General features: G+C 39.8%; 4 protein-coding genes across 9 annotated transcripts in view; 2 read left to right on the forward strand and 2 right to left on the reverse strand.

Annotated features, from left to right (window-relative positions):
- The window catches only part of LOC105270493 (GDNF-inducible zinc finger protein 1), a 20956-nt gene extending 2828 nt beyond the window's left edge, over positions 1 to 18128 (forward strand). Inside the window, exons 1-5 of one of the 6 annotated variants that reach the window (XM_011311468.1) lie at positions 12463 to 12871; positions 14063 to 14464; positions 14524 to 14705; positions 15101 to 16293; positions 16517 to 18128. In XM_011311468.1, coding sequence (XP_011309770.1) covers positions 15251 to 16293; positions 16517 to 17216 — 1743 coding nt within the window. In that variant the 5' untranslated portion in view covers positions 12463 to 12871; positions 14063 to 14464; positions 14524 to 14705; positions 15101 to 15250 and the 3' untranslated portion in view covers positions 17217 to 18128. Of the gene's footprint in view, positions 1 to 12462; positions 12872 to 14062; positions 14465 to 14523; positions 14706 to 15100; positions 16294 to 16516 lie in introns of those variants that run through there. The other 5 variants (XM_011311466.1, XM_011311467.1, XM_011311469.1 and 2 more) reach the window with 5 other exon arrangements.
- On the reverse strand, positions 2918 to 4168 carry LOC105270499 (putative 115 kDa protein in type-1 retrotransposable element R1DM). Its single transcript, XM_011311483.1, has one exon. The coding sequence runs from the start codon at positions 4166 to 4168 to the stop codon at positions 2918 to 2920; it is 1251 nt and encodes a 416-aa protein (XP_011309785.1).
- On the reverse strand, positions 4172 to 5864 carry LOC105270500 (uncharacterized). The gene is made up of 2 exons (XM_011311484.1): positions 5311 to 5864; positions 4172 to 5264 (listed from the first exon to the last, which is right to left on the reverse strand). Exons 1-2 carry the CDS (start codon positions 5862 to 5864, stop codon positions 4172 to 4174), a joined length of 1647 nt encoding a protein of 548 aa, XP_011309786.1.
- On the forward strand, positions 7364 to 8827 carry LOC105270501 (uncharacterized). Its single transcript, NM_001414552.1, has one exon. The coding sequence runs from the start codon at positions 7364 to 7366 to the stop codon at positions 8825 to 8827; it is 1464 nt and encodes a 487-aa protein (NP_001401481.1).
- Positions 18129 to 23187: the final 5059 nt, after the last annotated feature.

Raw genomic sequence — 23187 nt, forward strand, 5'->3', positions numbered from 1 at the left:
AATTTGTTAACAAAAAAGAAATCGTTTAAAAAAAAAGTTCCGAGGGACTAATTAATCTCCACATTTCAGACGATTCTCAATCGTTTGAGTATACATTTGCGAGATAATTTTTCCCGAATTTGTTTAGCATTTTTCAATTTGTTAACAAAAATAGAGCCGTTAAAAAAAAAGTTCGGAGGGACCAATAAATCTCCACATTTCAGACGATTCTCAATCGGTTGAGTATACTTTTGCGAGACAATTTTTCCCGAATTTGTTTCATCATTTTTGAATTTGTTAACAAAAAAGAAATCGTTTCAAAAAAAAAGTTCCGAGGGACTAATTAATCTCCACGTTTCAGACGATTTTCAATCGTTTGAGTATACATTTGCGAGACAATTTTTCCCGAATTTGTTTAGTCATTTTTCAATTTGCTAACAAAAATAGAGCCGTTTAAAAAAAAAGTTCCGAGGGACTAATAAATCTCGACGTTTCAGACGATTCCCAATCGTTTGAATATATATTTGCGAGACAATTTTTTCGCAATTTTTATAACAAATGGTGTATTTATGAACGTTAACTCGCTTTTTCATTCCGTCCATCGGTTGTGTCTCCATCATACCCCCACTCTCCGGTACATCGGATGTTTTCGTTCGTTTTCGGACGTCATCGTCATTTCGATAAGTACCCTACCTTTCTGATACTCACGACCGCCTCGAATTATCGACACTCACGGGCTCGCGTTCTGTCTTATCCATACTCACGGACTCTGAACATTATCAACACGCACGGACTCTGAAAATTATCGACACTCACGGGCTCGCGACCTGTTTTACTTACACGTACGGGCTCTCTGGGCGTAGTTCCGTAGCCGCCGCAATGAATCACTCGCCCAAGCCTTTCCATAAGCCCTAGCAATCTCCCCTATAATCTCTGCATGAAAACTAAAAATTCAATAACTATGAATTTAGAAAATTGAAAAATCTTTCAAAAAAAAATCTCCTATCATAATTGGTTTAACGATATTTGCAGAAAAAAATCGGGAATCGATATATCGGCCAGCGAAAATATCGGCTGCAAAATATCGATATATCGATATCAAATATCGGACCTTTCGATATATCGGACCGTATCGCGTATCCCTAGCCAACGGGTAGGTTTCCAGCTTTTGAGTCAACTCATTCCACGAATGAGCTTTACTGCTCTTGATGGCATTATTCAGCTTGCAGCGCGACATCTTGTATTTCATCTCCAATTCCTCGAAGTGTGGCTTCTTCCGAACCCTTTGAGATGGTGTTCCTGCTTTGTTGTATTCCTTCCGCAGACTAGCGATCGTATCATTCCACCAATACACCGGTGGCCGCCGTTTTTTGGCTTGGTCCCTGGGCATGGTAACGTCGCAGGCTTCCGTGAGTCTCCCCATGATGTTCACTGCCATCTCAGTGGCTACTGTCGCTGATCGGGCAATCATCGAGGGCCACTAGGCATGTGCTATAATTGAAAAACTCACTTTCTGGCCTACTGCGTTTGTCTTCTTGGGTGCGGTTCTGCGACTGTGGTCGATGATTACCTCCCAGAGTGTCGCAAGGTGGTCGCTCCCTGTATAGGTCTCTGTCATTGACCATGTGCAGTGTCATCGTGCAAGGCTACCACTCACGAAGGTGAAATCAACGATTGAGCTTTTCTCCCCTCTCATGATGGTTGCTTCATCACCGATGTTGAGTAAAACTAGGTTCAATGACGCCATGGCCTCCACGACGGCTTGTCCCTTGATATAGGCACAGTTTGTGTTGTTGTTGTCTCCCTCTTCGATGCACAGGGCACAGTGGGCGGATCTTCTCACATTCAGCAATGTTGTGGCCAGGCTCAACGCACTTGTTACACAACATCGATCGATCTCCTTTATTCTTATAGTTGATGCCAGACAGCAATAGTGCCAACACTCGACGCACTTAACTCACTGATCTCTATATAACTGGATAGACTATCGCGTATAGCCCTGGTGAGGCCGATTTGAAAGTCAATCAGCGCCTCCGAATAGTAGTCCGGGAACTAAAGTTCTATCAAGTGCGCATGCTCAGCGCAGTTGTCAGTGGAAAGGGAGAAGCATGTTTGTCCGTGATCACCCTCCATTGGGTGATGCGCATGTGCAGTCAAGGGCACTGTAGTACTCGAGCTACTATTCTGAGGCGCTGCTTGTCCTACAGTACTGCCTCAGTGTCGGCGTAGTGGAGGCATAGGGATAGTCTATCCAGTTATATAGAGATCAGTGACTTAACTGGTCTCTCCACTCTGGCCACACGGCGGTAACGCCGATAGCACTCCCTTCGTCGTTGTGACATCATCACGATCCTTGATGTCGAGGTCTTCCGTCGACCGTTTGCGTATCATCCTCGCGTTTTCTCGAAGAAGCCTTACAATCGTCGCACACTAGTGGGGTAGTCCGTCTGCTGTTCTCCTTTTCATTGTGAGCTGCAGATCTCCATTGGTCGTACGCAGGACCTTATCGACGCAGTCAGCCTGCTCCTGAGGAATCCTGAGAATGGCATAGAACTGCGCCTTCTCCGTAAGCCGTACATTCAGCGCACCAGGTCGTGTTGCTGACCTCCTGGAGGTCCGGCGTTGTTGCTTCTTCGTCTCCGTCTTGCAGTGGGCTGGCTGTAGGGACCGTTCGCTGCTCCCTGCCTGGGTTTTTTTCTTTTTCTTCTCTTAAAACAGCCTCCTGCCCTGCTGCCCAGGCAGCTTCAAGGATGGCAGGGGAGACTCCTCTCCCTCTCTCTCTCTCTCTCTCTCTGCGCGCATATAGGGCTCTCCGGTCCTCGGCCAAAATTTCTATTGGCAACAGTCCCGCGATGACACACGCTACGTCCTCAGAAACAGTCCGGTATGCGCTCGCAACTCTAAGCGCACTGAGTCGGTACACTGGTGCGATCTTACGTCATGCTTCCTGCAGTTGTAGGACATTTCCCCATATGTGCGGACCGAAGTAATCACTGAAGACAAAAGTGCTCCTCTTCTCTGCTTGGGTTCCTCGATGTTTGGCATAAGGCATGACAAGGTGGATCTCACACCAGATGCCTTGGCTTCCACGTACTCCGCTTGCTGCTTGAAGTTCAGTCGCGCATCGGATCATCACCTGCAGATATCGTATGGGTGGCTGGGAGGTGATTTCACAACACCTGACTTGCAGCGTAATCGTCTCGATCTTCTTCCTGCAGGTGATCAATACGGCTTCCGTCTTCTCTTCCGCTAGGCTCAGTCCAACGGAATCCATCCAGCAGCGGATCTTCTCGAAGGTTATACTGAAGACACGCTTCATGTCCTCCAGATGTTTCCTGACGATGACCACGGCCACGTCATCTGCGACTGCCACAAGCTTGGTTCGCTGGGGAAGTTTCAGCTTCAGCAGCCCATCATATATGATGTTCCACAAGAGGGGATCCAGGACTGAACCTTGAGGTACTCCTCCTGTCACTTTGTACTTTTTGGGCCCAGTCTCCGTGTCATACTTCAGGACCCTTCTGCTAAAATAGCTACTGACCATCCTCTGCAAGTAGCCTAATACGTTTAGTCTGGCATGAGCCTCCATAATGCAGTCCCATCGAGCTGAGTTGAAGGCGTTCTTGATGTCCAGCGTCACCCCCAGGCAATACTCCTTGGTGCCATTCAGCCATCGTTCCCCTGCAATCGCTTTCCTTGCGGTTTCGACAGCAAGGTTGATGGCATCAACTGTGGACCGACTTTTCCGGAAACCATATTGGTTTCCAACAAGCGCAGGTTCCACGGCAGCGTCTATCCTCTGGTGGATGAGGCGCTCGAGAATCTTGCCAGCAGTATCGAGCATGCAAAGAGGACGGTACGATGAAGGTTCGTCCGGTGGTTTATTCGCTTTTAGGAGCAATACCAGCCTCTGCTGCTTCCACATAGCAGGAAAGATGCCCTCTCTGAGGCACTCGTTGTGCTCTGGCATCGTGTTAATGGCCAGTTTCAGCGCAATGTTCGGGATTCCATCCAGCCCTGGAGCTTTGGAGTTTCCCACTCTCTTGCAGGCCTCCATCAGCTCTTCTCTGGTGATCTTCGGGATTATTCCTCCTTCCCATTGTTCAGAGTTTCGGCGAAATTCCGGTTGACTTGGGAACAGCGTCTCCACAATTCTGTTCAGGAGCACCGAACACGATGGCGATGGCATTGATTAACTCTTGAGTTGTGTCATCACCACCTTGTAGGGCCTCCCCCATGGGTCATTCTCTACTTCAGCCAAGAGTTCACTCCAACACTGTCTCTTGCTGTGCTTGATGGCTTTGCTGAGCTTCCGCCTTGCCTTTCTGTACTTCATCTCCAACTCCTTGAAGTTAAGCCTTTCCCTATGACGTTCAGATGACCTCCTGGCTGCATTACACTCCTTCCGCAACACAGCGATGGTCTCATTCCACCAGTACACCGGTGGATCTCGATTCGTGGTCCGCTTCCTCGTCATTGTTGCGTCGCAGGCTTTACTCACCTTCCTCATGATGTTCAGCGCCTTCGCAGTCGCATTTACACCAGCAATTGGGTGGTCATATAATGCTACCGAAAATGAGCCCGGGTCGAAGGTGCCCACTCTCCAGCCAACGCTGTTGGTTTTCTTGGCTGTTACTGCGACCTTCTGGTTGGAGAATATCTCCCAGAGTATGGCTCGGTGGTCACTAGCCGTGTATATATCACTCACTCTCCATGAGTAGTTTCTCTTAGCGAGAGTGCTACTCATGAAGGTAAGATCGACAATTGAGCTTTTCTCTCCCCTCACAAAGGTCGGTTCCTCGCCACTGTTTAACAGAACCACGTCCAACGATGACATTGCCTCCAGTAGGGTTTGTCCTCTGGGGTTCGTTTTCTTACTTCCCCAATCGATTGCCCAGGCGTTGAAGTCCCCTGCTATTGTCACGGGAAAATGCTCCTTCACATCCTCGGTCAGTCTATCGAGGAAGTCTGTGAACTCATCAAAGGTAAGACTTGGCGGGACGTAGCAGTTGTAGAAATGAATGCCGTCTCTCTTGGCCCGTATGAAGCCCTCCTGTGCGCTATCTCTTGTGATATTTTGAAAAGAACGATTCCCACAAGCCCAGATTACAGTCGTCCCACTGGCGTCAGTAATCCAGGATTGAGTGCCAAGATGTCGATATGGCTCCGAGATCATGACAAGGTCAGGCTTCAGCTCACGCACCGTTTGCATGAGCAAATCGTGAGCGTCCTCCCAGTGATTGATGTTGAGCTGTAACACCTTGAAGTTTCTTTGCTTCTTATCGCTTTTTATTTGTGGGCTTATGGAATGCATCCTTGTATGCTGGGCACCTGGTGCTGCCAGCAACGTGGGGACAGTTCTCCAAGTTACCATTCTCAGTGCACAGGGCACACCGTAGCTCCTTCTTCTTGCACTCCTCGGCTTTGTGCCCATCGTCTGCACATTTAATGCAGACTCTGGATCGGTCGACTGCACTCGTGCACTTCGTGGAGAGATGCCCACAGTGCCAGCAATTGAAACACTTCATCGGTCTCTCCACTCTCCTGATACGGCAGTTGACCCAGCCTATCTTGATCTTTCCGTGCTCTGCCAGGATGTTCTTCGCAACAGATGCTGTGAGTGTCACTGCCGCCGTCCTTGTTCCTCCATATGCAGCCCGTAAAGACTTGACGGCTTCAGGAGCTATGCCGTGCTCCTCACCGGCTACTGTTTGTAGAGCTTCGAGGACGTCTTCCTTCGATGTATCTTCATCCAGATCTTTAATCGCGAGATTTTCGAGTGGCTCCTTGCTGAGCACCACAGCCTCCTCTTTGAGGAGGCCAGCAATGGCTGATCTCAGCTGGGGGGCTCCATCAGTTGTTTCCCTGCTCAGGATGATCAGCATTTCACAGTCTCTGTACGTCGAATCCTTTCGACGTATTCTCTGGACTGATTGCAGGTACCATCCTTCTTAACGCGACTGAGGATCTCTGCATAGTTCGCCTTATCTTTAAGGCGGACAATAAGCGCGTTCGGCCTAGGGTTTGGCTTCCACGTCGCCTTCTCCTCTCTGTGTGTGTGTGTGTGTGTGTGTGTGTGGTGTGTCGAAGCACTTATCTCGAAATTTGAACAGTAAGTTAAACAACGCTCCAGAATTAACACACTCTGGTAGTCAGGATATATAGGTATGGCACTGCGTGGATACAAACACGTACCTGTAAACGACAGGTTCTACCACATGAACCGCAATAATGGTATATTCCAGGGCATATTCAAAACGTGGAACGTGTTTGGCGTGAATTTCATCGCATAGTACCCAATTATGAAGAAGGAAGAAGGGGGCCGAATCTAGGCTGAATAAGTTTACATTTACCTACTCTGCTGTGAGCCCTGATTAGCTTCATGGATTCTTAAATATTCTCGGGAACTACTACAACCATGACAACTCTAATGCAGCATGAGTAACTAATGAAATCGGAAACGTCAGGAAGCCTCGAAACACAAATATACAAACAAAATATTCGTATAATTCTGACAAAATAAATGGTTATGTGTATTTCCAACATATTCGTGAAATTGACATAACATCTGGGAAATGGTGCACATCACGCAATGACAATTATGCGAATTCTGAGAGTTTGATCAATTGGGTCTATTGGTTTCCAAGATTAGAGAGGAAATGGAAAGCTGACGGAGAGTTCACGTTCTAATATATCTGTCGTCCAATTTTCAACTTTTCTACAGTTGATTTTGGAGTTTTCTGGTGCATATAGGTACTCTGACGCCACTCTCAACTCTTTTTGAGAGTGGATTGTTGAGTTTCGGGGTACACATAAGGGCTCAACTCTTTAAACAAGTTGAGATCTGCATTAGAGTCCTCATATGTGCCCTAAAATTTTACAATCAACTCTAAAAGAGTTCAGATGTACTGACAGTGCTTATAGGGACCCCAAAACTCGGCAATTAACTCTCAACAAAGTTGAAGATTGGTCGAGACATATCCTGTAACGTGAACTCTCACTCAACTTCCTATTTCTGCAAAATTTCTGTGTAATCTTGGAAACAAAGTACCTATTACTCAACTCTCTACGAAGTCGAACATGGCTTTCATATTGTTAACATTGAGCTTTAAGGGAGTAACTATAAATACAAACAGTGAAGTGATTAAACATAATAACAAACAGGCCAGTCCATGGTACTACTTTATACCTCATACCAAGCACGAGAATCTCCAGTAAACAGAAAAATTGTCTGCATTGAGCAGGCGCTGAAAACACGGCAAAAGCCTCTCACTAACTTACAATTGAATTACATTCTTCAATTGTTGTAAAAAATATATTGGAGAAGGATTCGTCAGTGTTTAGCTTCTTTAATAAAGATATATTATAGTATAGTTTTTCGAAAATGAAACATTTGTTCTTTACTGGCTTTCTTGTCGTGGTGATTTTAGGGGTTCTAGTTTATGCTGTGATTTCAGCGCAAAAACGTATGCAACGAACTACTGCGGGAGAAATTACAATACCAGAGTTTAGAATTGTAGGTGTAAAATTCGAAATACCAGAAAAATCGGTAGTGATAGAGAATAGCAGAAAATGTACTGCACACAATCGCGTACCATGTAAACTTAACGACGTAATAACTTTCATGGATTGTCAAGAATTATCTGTGAAGTGCTATCACTTCAAGGAAAATACAAAATTTATTGAGAATGGTAAGGAATATGAAATTCCGAAAAATGAGACAAAAAACGATGGCTATCTTTTACCAATTAATAAAGAAGCTAATTGCAATATTTATCATGGTAATTTGGTGCTAATTTCAATTAGTCCCAATGAAACAGAATACTTAATGATGTGTGAATGTAAGAATCCAGGTTACGTAAATAAAACTAGTCTCTTAGGTGCTTGCGATGACGCCCAAATTTGTGATGGCCATGTTAAAGACATTAATAAGCCGGTTGAAAAAATTGAGTGTATCTGCCGTAAAGGCGAGATAAATAAAGTTTACGAAAACGAAAAAGTCCCCACCTGCAAACCAATGACAGTGCAGGAAGCAAATAAAGAGTATGCCGATTGGACGAGTCTAGTACTGTGGAACTCTAATCGTCTTCTTCGCCTCAAAAATTTTCACCCAAGCATTCATACAGCAGTACACGTCAAACATTTGCTCGACCCATGTGCTAGCTCCCTCAATGATTCCACAATTCCTATACAAAATGGCTATTTTGATCCATCTCTAGGAACGTGCCGTTTTTCGGATTTTGGTATTCCCGTGCACAGAGGAATATTCGATGATAGTAGAATCCAGAATGAGTCTCGATGCTCTATTGACGGGGCTTTGGCGACAACTATATATAAACGTATTCGCATTACTGATCATTTGACCGATAAAATGCATCGACAACGTCGTCGAATAACAACTATTCAAACCTCTCTAAAAACTGTGTCCAAATTGAACAATACAGAAATTACCATAGCAATACCTGATAATATTCATTTTAGCCGCACAGCTCAGCTTTTCATGAGTATACCCAAAGATATTTACGCTTGTAAGTGCACGGCCGGTATCTTCACTTATAGATGCTTGATTGAGAGAAAAGGACATTATATTTCGAATGGTATTCCCATACCAATATATCATTCGCCGTTACTTTGGTGGTGGACAGAATGGAAAGAACTTGAAGGTCTTAACCGAGAGATTACCGCCGGTGGCCATGGCAATGGTGTAGAAATAAATATGGAGAAATTGGTTACAGCTCCATTGCTTCAATTCTATGGAGTAGAATATGGTCACATGTACAGTGGATTAATTTCCTTTAATAATGAGGCAGCTTTTGAACTTCATGCACGTGCTGCAACTAATTATTAATGGAATCAAAAGCCCATATTTTTTGCTCCCTCTTTTGAAACATTCTCGAGAACTGCGTTTTTTCAGACGAGATGGGGGCCCTAAGCAAAAAAATACATGCAGCATCAGAAAATTTGAACGCTTAAAAAAAAATCTATTGTTGGATCTGTACCATATTAGCTCCAAAATTCCGTGAAGGCGACAAGCTTTAGAATTGAGTAAAGAACAAATGTTTCATTTTCGAAAAACTATACTATAATATATCTTTATTAAAGAAGCTAAACACTGACGAATCCTTCTCCAATATATTTTTTACAACAATTAAAGAATGTAATTCAATTGTAAGTTAGTGAGAGGCTTTTGCCGTGTTTTCAGCGCCTGCTCAATGCAGACAATTTTTCTGTTTACTGGAGATTCTCGTGCTTGGTATGAGGTATAAAGTAGTACCATGGACTGGCCTGTTTGTTATTATGTTTAATCACTTCACTGTTTGTATTTATAGTTACTCCCTTAAAGCTCAATGTTAACAATATGAAAGCCATGTTCGACTTCGTAGAGAGTTAAATAATAGGTACTTTGTTTCCAAGATTACACAGAAATTTTGCAGAAATAGGAAGTTGAGTGAGAGTTCACGTTACAGGATATGTCTCGACCAATCTTCAACTTTGTTGAGAGTTAATTGCCGAGTTTCGGGGTCCCTATAAGCACTGTCAGTACATCTGAACTCTTTTAGAGTTGATTGTAAAATTTTAGGGCACATATGAGGACTCTAATGCAGATCTCAACTTGTTTAAAGAGTTGAGCCCTTATATGTACCCCGAAACTCAACAATCCACTCTCAAAAAGAGTTGAGAGTGGCGTCAGAGTACCTATATGCACCAGAAAACTCCAAAATCAACTGTGGAAAAGTTGAAAATTGGACGACAGATATATTAGAACGTGAACTCTCCGTCAGCTTTCCATTTCCTCTCTAATCTTGGAAACCAATAGACCCAATTGATCAAACTCTCACAATTCGCATAATTGTCATTGCGTGATGTGCACCATTTTCTAAAGTTTAGATGAACCTCTCATATTAATGAAATATATTCCAAGAAAAATATATGAACCTCGATCATCATACACGGAATACAGTCGTGGAACCTGATAAATATGAAAAAAAGCTAAGAGATCAGTATAAAGTCAGCCAGAAATACTTAGTTTAGGCCAATTACTACAAAAAAAGGGTATTGTGGTGTGCAGGTAGACGAAGTGGTGAAACCAAATGATTGCTAGAGAGTGGGGGGATTGTTATGTCCGTCGCCGCGTAGAAAGTAGAAAATGGTTGATGAAAATCTATGCATTTGGTCACCAAATATGAGCCATCGACAGTAAAGGTTTGGTTTATGATTATTGCTGGACTGGGAAAAATATTGGAGGAAAATACAGGAATTCGGTGGACATGCGAGGACGGAAACATGTTTTTCCGTACGTGTGCCTCTGGTCAACCCTATTGGTTCCGAAACAAAAACATTTAGTGATTCATCACCAAAGCTCATAACCACGTTCTAGCTGTATATAAGGAGTTGGATCTACCAACCCCAAAAGTTTCTGCCAAACGTCCCGGAAAGAGAATAAACGAACCGAATAATGAGAAATCCCAGGAATATTGGAGACGTGGGTCGGCCCAACATAAGAAGAGTAATTATCAGCAAGGCAATAGAATCAAGAAGATTGCAGAAGTCCAGATGCAGCGCGTTTCGGAATACAATGATAATCACACAGTTTTAAACCCAGAATATTAAGATTTTCTCGACCCACCCCGGCTATTTTTTGCGGCCTTCATTGAAGCTAACGATTGCTCTTCAAACATCAACGTTATATCAGACGATTTTATTTGCATATTCGATGGAAAATGGATCACAGACACCGTGATTGATTACTGAGCAGCGAAGATGATGTGGTCCTCGCAACGAAATCATGATGTAGCATATCTTACCTGTGAGATAAGTCAGTATATTGTCACAGGAGTGACAATGAACAAGAGACCATTACCCTCAGATTTTTATGTTCGGTATCGTGATTTGTTGGTTGGTAAATCAGACATTTTCCTTCCTTACAATGTTAATAATTGTCATTGGGTGTTACTCTATGCTGACGTAACTGATTCCACCCTGTATGTCATTGATCTGGAAACCAACTGAAGAAAAATGAAAGAACGAGACTCAACACTTTCATTGATAGTTACAAAAAGGCAATAATATCTTGAGCACTTGAAAATGACTTCGGTATATATTCCAATTATATAAATTTTCAATCATTTATTTATAGATATTTCCTACATCACAAATTAACTGGTCCCTGAAAGTCCCAACTCATCAACAGCAAACGGACAGTTATAATTGTGGAACCTTTGTGCTACATTACATTGAAGAGATTCTCCCAGGAAATCTCTTTAGAATGACCACAGGCGATGCTGATGAAAAACGCAGGACAATCAGAGAAGGGATTCTCCTCAATTCTGAAGATATCAGCACTCGTTTGCACTATAGAAGAAATGAGACCGCGACAAATTGCTCAACTTGAGGCCAATGCAACAAGTACAGTAGATGGGCAGAGTATTCATGTCTGAGGCATCTTACGTTCTTATCATTCATATTTACGAGCGATGTCTCCATCAACTGGTTTTCATTCAGTCGCCACCTGGAAAATAAACGACTTCCACAAATATTAAATTAATCATTCACTTTACCACTTAAGTATTCTGGTTTCATAAATGAATATTATGAATCAATAAAATTCATTGACCTGTAATTGTGATAATAGAGTAACTAGAGTTAGTAGTCCAGCTTCTAGATAAAAATATGTACCAAATTATGTCTAAGGACACATAGAAATAATAGAGCACTGGGACAACTGATAGAAAATCTTCCACTCGAATGCTCACATTGAGATTTCATTAAAATAGATCGTTTAATTTGATTTTCATCTTCGCTCATATATTTCTCTTGAAGATATTCTGTATCAATTGTTTAAAATAAGTAATAACAGTGCATAACTTATGAACTGAGCATTTATGAATGAAATTGATCATGAGAAGATTTTTCACTCCTCTAAACGTGACATTTTCAATTTTTTGAATTGGGGTTGTTATACGCCGGGCAAAATTCGACAAAGATCAATGATTTGACAGTAAATTGAATCTTTAGCAATAAGAGTAGAAAAATGAAAAAAAACACACATGGAGATATCACAAAATTGAAATCGTGACACTACTTTTTTTCAATAAATTTAGTTATAAACTAAGATATGCAATATTTATTCTGTTCGGAGTGAATTATGTAATAAAATACTGTTCAATCATTATTTCTATATATCCAGCCACGATTCAAATTTTGTACCTTCAATAAAATTAAATGGCTAGATTTTGAATTATTGATTTTGAAGTTTTGTCCGGAAACTTCAGGCTCATTTGCAAAAATGTATGAATGTATTTGCATTTAAAAAAAATCGACGCTGCCTCAAGGTACTTCCTGAATTATTTTGTGGGTTTGCTGTGAATAATTTTAAACAAATAGTCACAGATAATTTTTTTTATTTGTTGTTATTGCAATTAAAAATTTGGTGATTTTATATATTGTTTGTTTGAATATAATCGATTGTTTGGAGTTTTCCATGAATTCCATTAAAAAACATAAGAAAACTTATTAAATGAATGTTTCTTAGCGGAAATAACCTCCGAGAAGAACTCAAGTTTGAATCGGCCGCTCACACGATGCTCCCCTTCTCCTGCCGCCTCGCGCGCTCTAACCTCCTTCTACGCTGCCACGTTTCACCACCATTTTCTACTAACGCAACGAAAATCACAGACTCTCCGATACATTTTTAATAATAACTCATGATTCGTGTGGTTAAGGATAATACAATTGTTGGGATAGATTCCTGAAATACGTACGGTTCTACTGGTGATCTAGTTGGATTTTTTCTTTATTGTCGATTATTTTTAAGTGATTTTTGAAAACGAAGTCCCATAAGACCCTGTGTTATTGACGTATTTTCAATCATTTTTTGCCAACAATCTACAAGGTTAGGCGCTTTGGGCCTTCAGAGGAATATTTTTAATCACTAAGAGAATATATTTATTCTCAAAGTTTAGAGTTCATAGCATATTTCCTTATTTATTATTATTTCTATTCCCATATAACCCTGATGGTTCATACCCAGAGTCCAACTCTGGGTTGTGTCCAGCAACCCAGTCTGGGTTAGGCAAAAACGCAGGGCAAAAACACTAAACGCAGGGTGTACTATGATCTTTTTCCGATTGTTGCTGAGTTATTTTAAGCATATAATGATATTGTTGAAGGATGTGGATAATTAAATGAATATGTTTGAACGCTAATGTGCAAGCTCTGGGTAAAATCCAAAACCCAGACAGATGATTTTTATTCATTAACGAGGTAGCAATGTTGCTGAACAATTCTGGGGATAACTGTATGTTCAGAGCGAACACGGGAAGTGTATTAAAATAAGGGGAAGGGTGGCAACGATTGTTTGAGGGATGAAATGCCAACTCTGGGTCAACACTCGGTCACAGTCTCCATCCCAGAGTTGTCTTTCTCTTTATTTAATATCTTTTTAATATCGGGAAAAAAATAGGGGTGAATATAAAGAATCATTTAACCATTTGAATGATTCTAGGGTCACCTAGACGTGAGGAGGCGACTTGGATTGTATTTAAAGTGGAAAATATCAACTCTGGGTTGGGGACTGTGATCCAGTGTTGACCCAGAGTTGATATTTTTCACTTTAAATATATGCCAAGTCGCCTCCGCACGTCTAGGTGACCCTAGAATCATTCAAATGGTTAAATGATTCTTTATATCCACCCCTATTTTTTTTCCCGATATTAAAAAGATATTAAATAAAGAGAAAGACAACTCTGGGATGGAGACTGTGACCGAGTGTTGACCCAGAGTTGGCATTTCATCCCTCAAACAATCGTTGCCACCCTTCCCCTTATTTTAATAGACCTCCCGTAGTCGCTCTGAACATACAGTTATCCCCAGAATTGTTCGCCAACATTGCTACCTCGTTAATGAATAAAAATCATCTGTCTGGGTTTTGAATTTTACCCAGAGCTAGCACATTAGCGTTCAAACATATTCATTCACTCTGGGTTCACTCTGGGTTAGCTCTGGGTGCCAACCATCAGGGAAAAACTAAGGAAGTACCTTAATAGGCTGTCATTAGCATTTCTAATATATTTCTCCATAATAGCAATACTCCTTGCAATATAATTGCAATACGCTGAAGGTATATGGAGGCCCTTTGAGGCTTTCATGTTTTAATATTGCTGGTCTACATAAAAGACTGAACACTGGATAATCCTTCACAAAAGCAGTTCCAACATTGAATAGCAGAGTCCTCGGTGGCCACTCAATTTTTTAATAAAAAGTCAAAGAATGATTGGAATATTTTCGCAAAAGATCACGAGTTTTTCGATGCTTTATTAGTTAAGATAATGGGGAACTGCACTGTCACATAACTGATTACTTAGGGAACACTTGTAGAAATTTGGAAAGTGAGTGTGGCTCCCTCTTCAACTTCACTAAAGGTTCCAAGAGAATTATCCTGCATCATACGTTATTTTCTAAAAAAAACACTACACGCAATTTATAGGTAACATTGTAGAATAGGTAGAACCCTAATAAGCAAAGGCGCATAAATAAAGTCCCAAGGTTTAATATTCCAGGAGAGAATCAACAAATTCTCTATTAACCTCGTCACTCGTGGATGATTCCCTCTGTTACTTAATTTTGGATAACAATTGTTCGACAAGCTGTTGGTAATGATAACTTCTCTCTTGGAGGACAATCTACAAACAGCTCCAGGCTTGTAAACCCGCAAACGTTTGCCTCAGGTATTTCATAATACTTATACAGGAGGTTTCCAAGTGAATGGTAGAACCAATCAAACTTCAATTTTTATCGCAATTAACGAAAAATTTTACAAAAATTCGATACTTGAAGCTTAAACTATGAATAATTCCCTCCCCCTGATAAGTCCTGCGATCAAGGTCCTCATAAGTTGGTATATAATTAATTATTCAATAAAGTAAAATTTGATTCGGTTTATTCTGCACTTGTCTTCGATTTTTAATTTGATTGCTGGTGGGTGGCTGGATGTTTGGAATGAAAAGCTAAATGATTGTCACAATGCTATATGTGATATCACATGTGATAATCAATCACTTTATTGATAAATCAATAAGTCTTTGAAGCTCAATGGTTGCCAAAATTTTAAATGAAATTCCAGGAGCTGAAGAGTAGTACTAAGCCACATTTTTCAACGAGCTCTATGAGGTCTTGAACAATACGAGATACTGAACAAATTATGTCCAAATCATCGTGTAGAACGGGACTTTAAAGAGAATTTGTCTCTTTCGATCATTAAGTTGCTTTTCTGATGACTTCTGCCTCCCCAAAAATGGAGAAAAATGTGCGGACTTGTTTTATTCCTGACTGCAAGCTCGACTCATCTCATAAAGCTCTTTACCCATTCCTAATCGACACGGAAGACATAAACTCTTGGATTGTGGGTGTGGGCTCTCCAGGGCTAGTGGGAAACGTTCCAACAGACCACAGGAGAATTTGCGAGCAGTACTTCCTCTGCACTGACCACATGAATTTCCTGGACTCCATAAAGTATGTGGAGAAATTGCAAAAACAAGATGAAGAACAGGAGAGGGTTGAGAATAATAAGGAAGACCCTGAAGGAGTAGAAGAATCAGTTCCTGATCAACTCTCGCAGCAGCTCAGCAGCTTAACAGTCTCACAGCCTCGAGATGATGAATTCGATGATCCCAATATTCCAAAGACAGAGGAATGCGAGAATTATGTTGAACTGACCATTTGCCCCCAGGATTTAAGTTCCATCTTCGATTTGATCCCGGAGGACTCCACTAGCCTCTGCAGAGTGTGTGGAAAGAGCACTGCTAATCCCATCTCGATATTCCCAGGAGAAGATGAAAGTGGTGAGGTCAGTATCCTCGAAAAAATTCGGTATTATCTTCCCATCAAGATTGAGAATAACGACGACCTTCCGAAGATCATCTGTGGAGAGTGCGATCAACGTCTCAGGGAAACTCACGACCTGGCGATGACATCTCTGGCCACTGAAGCTCTCCTAACAGGTGCTGCACCTAAAGACGACTTGATAGAGTACAATTACGTGTCGAAAGAAAACTCTAAACCTCCAGGCCATTCTGATCAAGTCACATCCACTGCGGCAGATTGCGAGAATGAGAATTGCAGTCAGGAGTCTGTGAGCGACGCAGCTCATCTAAATTGCTGGCAGCCTCTGATTACCAGTGATGAAGAAGAAGGGTCTTCTATAACATTTGAAGAGCTCAAACTGCGAGGGTCTCATGGTAAAAAGAGACCTCTCTCGCAAGATACCGGGGCGCCTGCTGTCAAGAAGAAGAAGAAGGAGCCAATCTTTGAGAAATGGTAGGATGGACTGGGTTAGGGTTAGAGTGCTTTTGTTAAGTTATACATTTTTTCTTATAAGTTATAATTACGCCAATTTAAGTAAAGTTAGGAACTTCAATGTTAGGCTGTTTACTACGATATGAAATTAGAGATGGGATTTGATACCTTATCCTCGGGGTTTTCCATGAATATGACATATTATATTTTTCATATTAACGTATTTCTTCATAATTCCATTCAGGTACAAGTGCAACACGTGTGCAGCCTCTTCGACTGACGAAGACATCATAAAATTCCACAAAAACAGGCATAGGCTGCGAAAACCTGTCCTCTACTGGTGCAACTTTTGCGCAACCGAATTTCCCAAGGAGTCCATCTTCGCGAACCACGTGCTATCGATTCACAAGCGAGAATCCCAGGTTTTAAGTCAAGCTTACAAGTGCAGCACTTGTCACCGAGTCTTTTCCCTCAAATCGACTGCGCTGTTGCACTACGTGATAAAGTGTGCTATCCATCCAGTTCAAAATTATGACGCTAACAAGTCAGCTGAGGACGTATACATCAGATATGCCTACACTTGCGAATTCTGCTGGAAAGGATTCGCCTATGTCTCCAGTCTAAATGCACACAGGAGTGAACAGCATTCAAACAGCAATTGTTGGACTGGAAAATTCGAAATTAGTGAACAGGAGAAGAGGGAAAGGATTTTGGATATCTTCGGGATAAGAAATGCTTTTGCCTGTAAATTCTGCGCTAAGATATTTTTATCCTTAGAGAACTACCTCGATCACGAGAACCAGCATCGGGATCGCTTGTTCAAGTGTTCTTCCTGCAATGAAACATTTACTAAGTATGAGGATTTTAAGGAGCATCGAGAGACTCAGCACGACTATCGAATTGTCTTCAGAGAGGTAATCGAAGAACAATTGCAGGAGGATTGATAGATTTTATTGAGAATTTGGGCGTATTTGATGGACAGAGCGTTCTGAACTCCACGAATTCCTTATAAATATTCTGAAACTTTGCATTATTTCATAATGAGAGTATTTTTAAGTTCCTGAAGAGTGATAGCAGTGAATATGCTTTTTATTCGAAAAATTTGATGACTGAGAATACTGAGATTAGTCTTGGGGATTTCAGAAAAATTGATGTGAATTAAATGAAGGGATTATAATAATTCAATTTTATTGATGTCAAAGAGTGCATACTGCAGTGGGCATTATTCATTATTTTTTGAAAATTTCAATGGTTAATTCAACAATTAAATGAGAGACCATTGTGATTGATTTGAATAGTAGATGTCAATATGGTTTTCATTTGTACGACCTAAAGAATAATCTTTGCTAGAGGATTACGATTAGTATTTTTTTGTTTTATAAGAGACATTATTATGAATCGTTTAGTGGAGTTAATCGGTCAAATAATACAGAGGATTTCATTTATTACTTTTTATTGATCGATGATTGAAGTTTTGGTTGGAACTTTGATTTTTGCGTTGATTAGATATTGACTAGCATAAGTCAATTAGACTAATTTTCATGATATGTAATAGGCTGTTTAAAAATTGAATTTTATCGGTATTAAGTGAATTTCTCATTGACACTCTGAAAAGTTGAAGCAACGAAGTACCAGAGGTCTGGAGACAAATTAGAGAAATTAGGAAGAATAGAAAAATTGATACTTCCATAGATTTAATGTGGCCAATGCATTGTTCATTGAGGTTTTTTTTTTCTATTTTTAAAGAGACATCCATTATTGAGAATACGCCTAGAAATTTGAATTGTCAATTCGTTTATACGAATCATTCGATTTTTTCGTGTTTTCATATGCAAATAAAGATAACTTGTTCCAGATTAACTAGTGTCTATCTACAAAATTCCATTTGTTACGGATCGTGTATGCGATCGTTGGACGTTTTTCCTTTGTTCAAATTATTTTGTACCTTGGTAGCCTACACATAAAACCTCGAAGCCTCATTTGACTACAGGTTTTCGCATAATTAAAAAATATATTTTATATTTTCAGCTTCACAGCTTTAGATTCGATTGATAATCCTAAACTGCTTGAAAATCTTATTTTAGTTTACGAAAAAAGCAAATATAGTTCTACAAAAAATTTGTTACGCAATTTATAAGTTAGTAGTAGTAGTAGTAATTTTTCGTAGATATCACATTTTTCCAACGATTATTTTTTCAATCGTTTTTAATCAGTCATTTTTTTCTAAATTGTAGTACATATCGGTCTTGTTAAGCCGGAGTAGACGATAAAATTTCTTGAAGTTGAAATCATTTTAAAATTAAAAAATTTATTAATGCAATTTTCGATTTACATTTTGTTGAGTTCAATTTGAATTTTTAGGTAATGAGCCATGAAATTGTATATATCATACGAAGAGAAATTCTCTACACAAATTCTAGTTATTGTTACGTCCCTATAGATGTTGAGAAGTTTGGATTGTGGTAAATTGACACCTATGAGAGATAACTCCGGTTGTCAGAGGATAGCTATATTCCTTAGGTAGGTTCCACTAATCAAGGCCACTATGCGTGGCTGATCAATTAAGACACGAGTTTGTGTAACTAGATTTTTAACAGTTTTATTCGGATTTAAACTTCACTTAATTACACTTGGTTTCACAGTCTTGTTAAAATAACTTATACAAAGCGCGATTTATTATTATAGATGTTTATGAACACTTTGAATTAAAGAAATTCTTTGATTTACATTTAGTAAAATATATTCACTTGAAATTTGAAGAGAAGATTACTGAATCTTCGGAGTTGAGTCAGAGTTGGAATTGAATTAGAAAAATGAAGTAATGGACGTGGAAGTCGAAATGGAAGTGTGTGTTTTGGGACTTTTAGGAGCAAGTTTTATAGGGTTGAATCTACGTATGAGGAAAATGCTGCGGGAGACTCGCGGGGGCGTGCGCACCCTGAGTTAGAGGATAGAATTGGCTGATAGGAGGTGGTAGGAAGGCGAGACGGTTCACTTTGACTCAGCCGTCGAGTTGGAGGATTGTGATTGGAGTTTTGGTGATTAAAATGCAGCTGCGTTTTTATCTTTGGGGAACATTCTGATCCCATGGATTGTTGAGATTCGAGAGGGTTTCTTTAAAATTTATAGTACTTTAGGATTTCCGGGCTTCTCCGTGTTCCAATAACTTTTTTAGAAATTTGAAAATTATCTGGTTTTTTAATGGTTTTCGGGGATTTTTACGATGTACGGGTGTAAAAGGGAAATTCTGTTTTTCGTTTCTGGAATATTTATTATGCACGTGTGCATAATTTCATTTAAAATCTGGTCTTGAGTGTGGGAAAAGCAGTTTTATGCTTTTCCCACGAAAAAATATCTTTGAAGTTTCGAACATCTAAAATAACGGTTTTTGATAATTTTAGTAATTGGTGAAAATAAAAATAAGATATTTCCTAATTTTGGGACTTATGTACTAAGTGTCGGTAAGGCTCGACAGTCGATAAAATAAGGTAGAAAAAATTGCTACCGCCATCGTAGGGCATATAGTAGGGACGTAACATTATAGTAAAATGAATGGAATGTTTAGTTTCTTTGGATAAAATTTTAAGCTGATAGGTCCGAATTTTTTTCTCGACACATGTCATCAAATTATCGACAATCACTAAAAATTAGGAGGAAATCAGGCGATTTCACAGATAATGAGAAAAGTACATTGCTGGAGCTGAAATATGAAATTTCGATTCTAGTTCGGTTATAGCAGAGGTGGGCAACCTCAGCTCTGGGCGCTACTCCAGCGGTATTGTATTAGCCAACAAAAAATTATTTTTAAATAAATGAACTTAGGAAATCATTTGTAATTCATTAGCAGGTTATTGTACAATATTTTTTAACGTTCCAGAGTTGATCTATCATCTTTAATTAATTAATCAGAATAATGCATTATTTAATTAGCCGACAAATTTTTAAAAAGTCACTATTTTCAATTTTTTTTCCAATCGATTACAAATTGTTTGTAGAATACAAATTTATGATTATAATTGTTTAAGAGTCATTCTATCATATATTTTCAATCCTTTATGATTACGCTCACGTGTGCAATCCCCCACTCTGGTCCCTCCGCCATTTGCAATGGCAACCCATAGAAAGTGTAAAATGGATTGTATCCAACAGCAGCTATGGATCCGATGAAAGGCTTCTCAAACTGCAACTGATAAATCTTCTGGATGAAATCATCATCAGTCTTTTTTATTCCTAACTCCCTGTTGATGTGCTCGTATTTTATACAACGGAGCACATCACCTTTAGGAATAATTGGGCCCTCTTCATCACCTCGATCCATGTTTTCCCTTTTCAATCTCTTAATCATATTTGATTCTCCTTCAGCATGACTCTGTTTCCCAAACTCTTTTCTTTTCTTTCCATTCAAGTACCGACGAACATTCGCGTGAACTTCACCCGAGGTGTTGCGAGTTATTATACGAATGATTATTCGTTCATCACTCAAAGATGGCTCCTCCTCCAAGTAGCCATGAAACAAATTTCCACATCTTTCGCTCTGCAATATTCTTCAATCTTTAAATAATGTAATTTTCGTGATGATGTGTTGATTTCCCCTCTACGAAAGGAGTCAGCACAAGGTAACTGATATTGTTTATAGAACTCATCAGCAATGTCACTCGTCCAAACATTTGCATATAAAGTATGATTTGTCCTTCAAACTTTATTGGAATCGGAATCTACAGGTTTGGTCCGATCCCACTGCTCTTTTGTCAGAACTAAGTTGAACCGTGATTCATTCTCTTTCTGCTCATAATTAGACACACAGAATGAAAGATCACTATCTTGAAATGATTCTTTCTGTTTGTTCTTCTTAGGAAAGTCAGTTTGATCAATTCCCCTCTCCTTGAGCACTGATGACACATTTACCAACCAAGAAATACGACTCTAATTGCCATTGCATTCCTTGGCTAAGTCATTTCATACTTCGGAAGAAGATGGAGGAAACTGGCCAGTTTCAAAGTGGTCTGCATGTGTTCATGCGTGGGAGAGCAAATGTTCATCAATTATTTGTGTTAGTTGAATTCTGGTTTATTGTAAATTCCGTAACGTGAGAAAGCCAATGAACATGTGAGTTTTTTCCCATGTGGTTTATGCATCATATGGCTTCGGAAAGTTAATTATTATGAGACAATATTAACTCTTGGACATTAAAAATCGCGAATTCATGTTCTACTACCTTTCATGGGAAAATAATCAACTACTTCATATGAATGCACTTACACCTACCTGGTCTTAATATAAATTGTACTATCCTGTGTCCTCCTTTTTGTTGAATTTTGAGGAAAAATCATTATTACTCCATTTTTTCCCAATTTAACAAATTATCTGATTTCCTAAGTAAGTCGTGGAACACTCACTACAACCCTGAAGTTTGCGGAACCCTCACCGCAACCCTGAAGATGAACTACTCCTTCAGATTTACGGTCTATCCCACCCGTAATTTATTCAAATGAATTTTACTAATAAAATCATTATTTTTGTCGATGCACAACCTGAGTGTAAGGTAAACAATCTTGCTCTCATGAACAAATGGTGGAGGGAGCAGAGTGGGGGATTGGACACATGAGTGTAATCGTAAATGATTGAAAATACATGATCGAATGACTCTTGCACAATTATAATTGTGAATTTGTATTCTACAAACGATTTGTAACCAATTGGGAAAAAAATGAAAACAGTTAAATTTTAAAAATTTGTCGGCTAATTACATGCATTATTTTGAGTAACTAATTAAAGATGATTGATCAACTCTTGAACGTTAAAAAATATTGTACAATGACCTGCTAACGAATTACAAACGATTCCCTAGGTTCATTTATTTAAAAATAATTTTTTGTCGGCTAATACGAACTGCTAGCTACTCCAGCTCCCGACCTCCGTTAGGCAAAATTATCTCAAGCCATGAAGTTTATAGCCACACCCCCTTCGGGCCCATGGTGCCCTTGCGCGTAGGCAAAAGTAGTGGGGATAGTCGGCAGAAACTTGGTGGTGGGAAAAGTGAAATAGAAAAATTTTTTATTTCTCTAATGGAAATATTTTTCAATTATTGTTTTTTTGTTGTTATCCTTTTGATTGGTTATTGATTGCTTTTAATCATCTTTATAAAAAAAGATTTCGTACCTTTCATAGATTTCTTGAAGTAATTTTGAAATTATAATTGAAATATTGTTTGGAAAACAATTTCTAAATATTACCATGTTGTTAATAGACCTGACTAAATATGCATTTTCAAACTTTTCATTTCTATATTTCCCGCTCTTGATGCCAAATTAAAGTGAATCAATTTCTCACAATTAAAAAAATTATCGGTGCTTCAATCTTTAATTGACGATGAAATATTTCTTTCTCAAGTTCACGAGCATCCCACTTTCATTTCCACCGATGAACATTGAATCTAAAGTTTAGATTCAATGTTCATCGGTGGAAATGGAAGTGGGATTCTAAACCATCATCTTTTAATTTCATTTTTTTTAAATCAAAAAGAAAATGTCCAAACACGTGTATACAAATTCAAACCATTTTGCCCTCACATTTCAATCACGCGCATGCGCTATCGCTCGATGTTACCCCCAGCACTCAAATATTCGATAATCCTTGTAATCACGTTACGTCCCTTATAATTAAAACCTCAATAATTTTATGGCTACAGCTCCGAGCCTACCTGAGGTTGCCCACCTCTGATGTATAGATTCTATACCAGGGCTGGGCAAACTCTGCTCTGAGAGCAAGTCGTGCTCCCGACCTCTATTAGTGCGTAACAAAGGGTAGACGAAAGCCCATTGTATCGGGTGATGGGCCTTTATGACCCAGACCGTAAAGGCCCTTCTCCTCCGCTGAGATCAACCGAAGTGGGGGTGACGCTTAAGAAAAGGAAAA

The sequence above is a fragment of the Fopius arisanus genome, unplaced genomic scaffold (assembly GCF_000806365.1).
Source record: "Fopius arisanus strain USDA-PBARC FA_bdor unplaced genomic scaffold, ASM80636v1 scaffold00089, whole genome shotgun sequence".
NCBI classification, from domain to species: Eukaryota; Metazoa; Arthropoda; class Insecta; order Hymenoptera; family Braconidae; genus Fopius; species Fopius arisanus.